The sequence below is a fragment of the Priapulus caudatus genome, unplaced genomic scaffold (assembly GCF_000485595.1).
Source record: "Priapulus caudatus unplaced genomic scaffold, Priapulus_caudatus-5.0.1 Scaffold252, whole genome shotgun sequence".
NCBI lineage: Eukaryota > Metazoa > Priapulida > Priapulimorpha > Priapulimorphida > Priapulidae > Priapulus > Priapulus caudatus.
The window spans coordinates 287,314-293,296 of NW_014577313.1; the positions used below are offsets into that span (position 1 = coordinate 287,314).

A 5,983-nucleotide genomic window follows, 5' to 3' on the forward strand; every position below is an offset into this window, starting at 1 on the left:
TGAAATTGTGAGAAATTGCAATTCTTACCTGTGTTTTAATACATGTATTATTACTATAGTAACCTAACTGTGTATGCTCTCTGAAAAGTCATGAAAAGTGTTTTGAATCCTAACTTGTAGGGTTGAGTCTAGGGTTGAGATAGTGTCATCAGACATGAGAATATGGCCCACAGTATGCCTCAGATTGCAGGAAAATGGCTTAAATATTTCAACATTTTCTGGGAGGCATGCCCCCAGACCCTCCTAGCACTGGCATGCCTACGGCACGCGGTCCTGCCTGCGGCAGCCAAGGTTAATTTCGCCCCCGGCTATCGTCGATCATCCCCCCCACTCCTCGGTACGGATTTACGCCCCTGAGCTCATTAGTCGTTATAAGCATCCCGGGACAAACAATTCTCTGCTCAACACCCGTAGCGACATGTGAAGCAAGCAACAAAAAAACTTACTTATCTAGCAGTCATAAACCAAAACAAACATTTACAAATAGCGTTTGTTCTCTTATTTTGAAGGTTTTCTTCAGTCAAAGCAAATCGAAGCAGCCAATCAGAAGGCGCTAAATTCTTCGCTATGTTATACCGTTTTGGGAAAAAAATTTCGCGGGCCGCCTACTTCATAAAACGAGCCTCGAGGCCACGCGTGACGCGGCAGCTTTTGATGTACACGATCGATTGATCGCGTACTATATCCGGCCTGCGTAGCATGCGCGGCATACATTTGATCACGCTCGCTCCGCGAATTGCTCGCTCTCTTTTGAATGAGATTAGCACGTAAGAAACAATTATTTTTATCACATACACTTTGAAATTTTAGTGGCCCGATCGAGCCACCAAATTTTAACTTTTTGAAATTTTGGTGGCCCCGGACCACCGGGCCACCGCTAGTGTCGAGCCTTGCTTTAACGACCGCATGTTAACTGTGAAATTTTATCGCGAATTAAATTAATCGCATTGGATGCACACGTACCATGTTCCAAATCCATTGAAGCCCAGAGCCTGAATGATTGATACGACGAATTGGAAGAAGAAAATGAAGAAGAAAAAGAAGAAATTGAATGAGCTGTCACTCCTGTGGAAAATAGAAAAAATAAAACTCATTAGATAATTGGTAGATTACATAAACATATATATATATATATATATATATATATATATATATATATATATATATGCATATGTAATCTATTTACAATAATTCCACAATGTACTAACTACTGTGAGTGGCTTCAGCTCCTGATCACGTTTTCAAAGGCAATACTAACAGCTCATTAAGTAATATATTTAGCTGTTTGAAAATTTCATACAGTATTAGTAACCCGCATTACGTGAGCAATGCATTCCAGAAATTTTTTTTTGTAATGTGACTTCCTATAATGTAAATCACGTATTTCCCATTGGCTTCCAGTTATATAATTAGAGACACGTCCCTATAGAAATATATTTTGGCTAAAACGAGTCTTTCGGCGAGACCAATTATGAATGCAAGTAAACATTTTGAAACCCACTTATTGATTCATCTGTTTCGCGCATTTACATGCGATAATTCACGCACCTGAATGCCTTGTAGACTGGTCTGTACCAGCACACAAATGCAGCCGGTGTGAAGAGCACAAAGAAGAGGATGGAAAGTCCAAACGTAGTCGGACTTCCGCCGGTGATCCAGTAGGCCAGACATCCGAGGATGTTGAGAAACATGAGGCAAGCGTAAACTGAAGACAACATGGAAAATGGGTGCCATTATATAGAGGCAGTTTCACTGTATAACTGCCACTTATGAAAAACCAAGTGTTCTTTACAAACAGGTACCAACTCTATAGAGGGGATTGCTAATGCTAACACAGGTTTGACCATGTTAGTTATGAATACAATTCAAAATCCAGGGGACAAACTTAAATCAGATGTTGCCTTGAGTTTACTCAGAAATCTTAGTACACTAGGATGGAAACTATGGCACGTGAGGGCAACCATGGCGTGTAAGAAGAACAACCACAATAGTTGTCATCGATGCTCGAGGCAAAATTAATGCTTCACACACTTACACATCCACAGATAGTAGAAGATCTTGACAATGTTCTGAAACTCTGTCGGGATGTCCACACTGAACTCCTGGTAGAAACAGGGACCACACGGGCAGAAGCCCGGCACCGGTGGCCAGTTATTCTGTCGAACTGCAGCAATAAATATCAAATAAAGTTGAGTCTCAATTATCCGACATAAAGAGGATGTACATAAATACTAAGGCGGATGTCGAGCATTGCTGATAATGCAGAAAGGTGGCTGGGGTGAATGAAACTGCAGATTAAATGGAAATGTGGTATAACTAAGAAATCTGGTTTATTAATAATAATTTTACAGTATAATTAAAATGATAGGGTAAACAACTATTTGTTAGTTATATTGCAGGGTGAAAAACTGACAATTGGAGGCACTGGTCCGGCAGGACCAGTGCCTCTGAGAAGCAGCTGGTCGTCAGTAGGCACTCCAGATTTCTGCCTAGCAAAGTGAATGACTCGGAGTGGACGTTTTATTAGGGGTATGGGTGCAATTTGCTATGTGCCATTCAAGTATTCTTTAATTAATAAATGAATAATATTATAAATACTAACAAGGGCATTAAAACATACAACAATAAATATAATAATAAATATTATATCATTTTTCATTAGTTGGATGGTGCTGCCATCTATCATCTACTAAATACGCAATCTTGATTCGTTACAATAATATCAACGAGTGCATAATAAGAGACAGAGGTATGACACTGGTTTTAAACAGCTTTTGCCGCATAGTTTCTAACTGAAAACTTCTATTCAATATTGATAAATATACTTCTAAACTTTACCGTTGTTTCGTCTATGATTCTCCCTTAATCATATAAACACCACAATTTACCTGAAAATCGTATGTGTCTTCAAAAAAATTATTGAATACGAACACGTTTCGCTACAGTTTTCACCATGATGCATTGTTTCAGACCCAAACTTTGTTATCGGATTAGTGTTCTCATGTCTATTACGCGTACCTGAGGCCTAAGGAATCAGCGTAGGCTACTTCGGCCTAGCACATTTATTTTGGCACCTGCGAAACGCTGCACGCCTGATATACATTCGATGCCTAATACCCATACGGCCCCCAAAGTTCCGTCATAATCAACTTAGAACACTAATCCCATAAACCAAATGTTTGTCTAAAATGCCATCTCATGCCGGTGAAAAACTGTACGAAACCTGTCGTATTCAAATAACTTTGAAGAACACATACGATTTTCAGGTTAAATTGCCTGTGTCATATGATTAAGGAAATCTTATAGACACAAAACAAGCGAAAGTTTGAACGTATATTTATTCCATATTATACGAATAGTTTACAAGTTGAAAACTATGCAAAACGCCTTTAAAACCTGTCATACTCTCTCTAATGTAATGCACTCTTATAATATGACAGTATCTGATAGTTAATATAATATATGTTCCGTTTCTTTTTCAACAGCAAATAATTTTTACCTCGTTCGGAACACTGATCTAGTAAATCGAAACCCAATCCGCCAAGTCGATTTAAAGATCAGCTCCTGAAAGACCGCCATTATTCCTATAAATTATATCATATTTATTATCGATCGCTTATGGATCGGCGCGTATTGCCATATTTATCATATTAGCCAACGTTTAACAACAGACCTTAAAAATCGAACACAACAAAACATAGCGGTTCGTGTATCTTCGCATGGACTTAGCTTCGAATATGACTATTTAGTCTATATTTGATTAAATTACCATTAATTTCATTTGAATAAGTAGAAGGTTATACGGAATAACCAAAATAATCAGTTGGGTAAACTTTTAGTTCCGTTGCCGATCTAGTTGCCGCCCCGCCGGACCACTGACACGAGCAACATCGCCGCCGGATCGATTTCAATCCACTAGACACGTGCGACCCTAGTTCTCACCCTTATTGTTTAAAAATATACGTATTGAAGTTTGTTTTCCTAGATTTGTTTCTTTTCCCTGCCTGAAGGCTTTGTCAGCATCTCAATAACATGACATGAGTAATTTGCTCCTCTAGTGGTTGCATGATACTGACTGTTCAGGGGTTGCCTGTAGGAAGTGACACTAACTGTCAGGCGGTTGCCTGCCTAGAAAGTAACTAACTAACTTCAGATTGCCTCTTAGAATTAAAGGACCAGAGCCTAATTTTACTGCATACAAACTGTACTTACGTTAAAAAATCGTCTATACCCACACTATTTGTACCAGATATCCTGAATTTAATTGTTATATATTAATTACACATTCAACCCTCGAAATGTTGACGCCGCAACACCGCAGACCGTGCTCCACCCCCGAAAAAGTTGCCGATTTGACAATTTATTTTGCACGTCAAACGAGGCTAATCACAAAAGTGCCATATATTTATACCTAAAATGCCTATATCCGAACGATATTCATGTTAGGCAAATTTATCCATATTAAACTGAAACTATTATGTCGTTTATTAAAGATATTACAATCCTTTTGATTTTAAGATGAATTAAATAAACACCCGTCGCCTGTACCTTGGACTGGAAATGTTTTCGCAACTATCAATTGTGCCTTTGAGTCGCCACCTCGTTGTTAATCAAACTGTATCAAGTAGTTTAAACGTTTTTTAAAATATTTCTAATGTGATTGAATCCTGAAACTTTTTATGTAGCGTAATTATAACCTAAATTAGCTGAAAATAACCCTAGAACCTAGAGTAAACTCTCCCTTTAAGTCGACACTCACTGTGCATGTATCCCTGCTACGTGATACTCACTGTTCAGGGGCTGCCTGCCCAGCTCTGCCTCACGTCTGCTTAACTCTGCCTCCTTCCGCTCCAGCTCCTCCTGTCTTCTCTGCAGGTCGGACGTGTCTATGGGCTTTGCGGCAGCCTGGGTGTAAGGAGGAGGGTCCTGCTTTGCCGGCACCACCGCCGGCTGGCTCTGAGCCGGCGGTGGTTGCTGTTGCCCCTGCTAACGCACACACAGTGACATGGTTACATGATCTCACAATATAGCCATACCTGTAAACAATGCTAAAAATAGACAGCTTTGTCCCCCAGTCACGGACTGGTAACTTTTGAGCAGCACTGGCTATATAGTATTTGTATGTTATATGTTATATCAGGCGCAAATAAAAACAAAAGAGTGCAAAAATCATTCTAAATCCAATGTATGTAGCCCTAATACTACTCATACTGATTTACTAATACTGTTTTATTAAACGCGACCTGTTTTATTTAACACAACAGTTTTTTGAAAATTTCCAACATAAAATCAGATTCAACCACGATCAATTTCAGACAAAAAGATTGCATGTGTGCCCTTACAGGAATACATCGGCAGCACATCAGATCCATTTCATCTGTCTATTGATTACGTATAGCGCTGCGTAATCATTACGCCAAATTTACGCCTACGGTAATGTAACCGCCCCCCAGGCTCCGATGATGTTTGTATCTGAGAGGGGGGGGGGGGTAACCAAGATTCAATCAGTTACATCACAGCCTGCCATACATGAGATTAGTACACGCTGCCAGTAGCAGACGACGGTTGTCTCTGGTTTTGGCCATATTGCGACAAATACGCAGAGACCGGGGACACCGGGGACACCGGGGACCGGCATTAGAAATAGAATGGACAGCCTCACAAATTCAGTAGCCGAGCCAGAGTTTGTTTCCATACGATATCCTGTGAAAACGCATCACTCACCGAAAAGGGGTTATCTCCTTGTTGATTTGCAAACGGGTTGCTGTCAAATCCTGCCATTATGTATTGCGCGCCGTTTGCACTTAATCAAATTAACTGTTACGGTAATAAAACCGTAAAACTCAAACTGAATCTCTAAGAAACTGTCCACATCAACATTTTTCTTTTGCAGGAATGGCTGCCTGCGCGGATTGCGCGAACCGACTAACCAATCAAGTTGTCGGTCTTCAATCACGTGATCGTAAACAGACGGGGGCCGCCA

General features: G+C 40.1%; 1 protein-coding gene across 1 annotated transcript in view; it reads right to left on the reverse strand.

Moving 5' to 3' along the window:
• Positions 1-5,901, reverse strand: part of LOC106808071 (secretory carrier-associated membrane protein 4-like) — a 13,689-nt gene extending 7,788 nt beyond the window's left edge. Inside the window, exons 1-5 of the mRNA XM_014810629.1 lie at positions 5,725-5,901; positions 4,791-4,986; positions 2,036-2,164; positions 1,549-1,705; positions 964-1,065 (exon numbers count right to left, since the gene is read on the reverse strand). Of these exons, the coding sequence (XP_014666115.1) occupies positions 964-1,065; positions 1,549-1,705; positions 2,036-2,164; positions 4,791-4,986; positions 5,725-5,781 (641 nt within the window). The 5' untranslated portion in view covers positions 5,782-5,901. The remainder of the gene's footprint in view (positions 1-963; positions 1,066-1,548; positions 1,706-2,035; positions 2,165-4,790; positions 4,987-5,724) is intronic.
• Between the last annotated feature and the right edge of the window lie 82 nt (positions 5,902-5,983).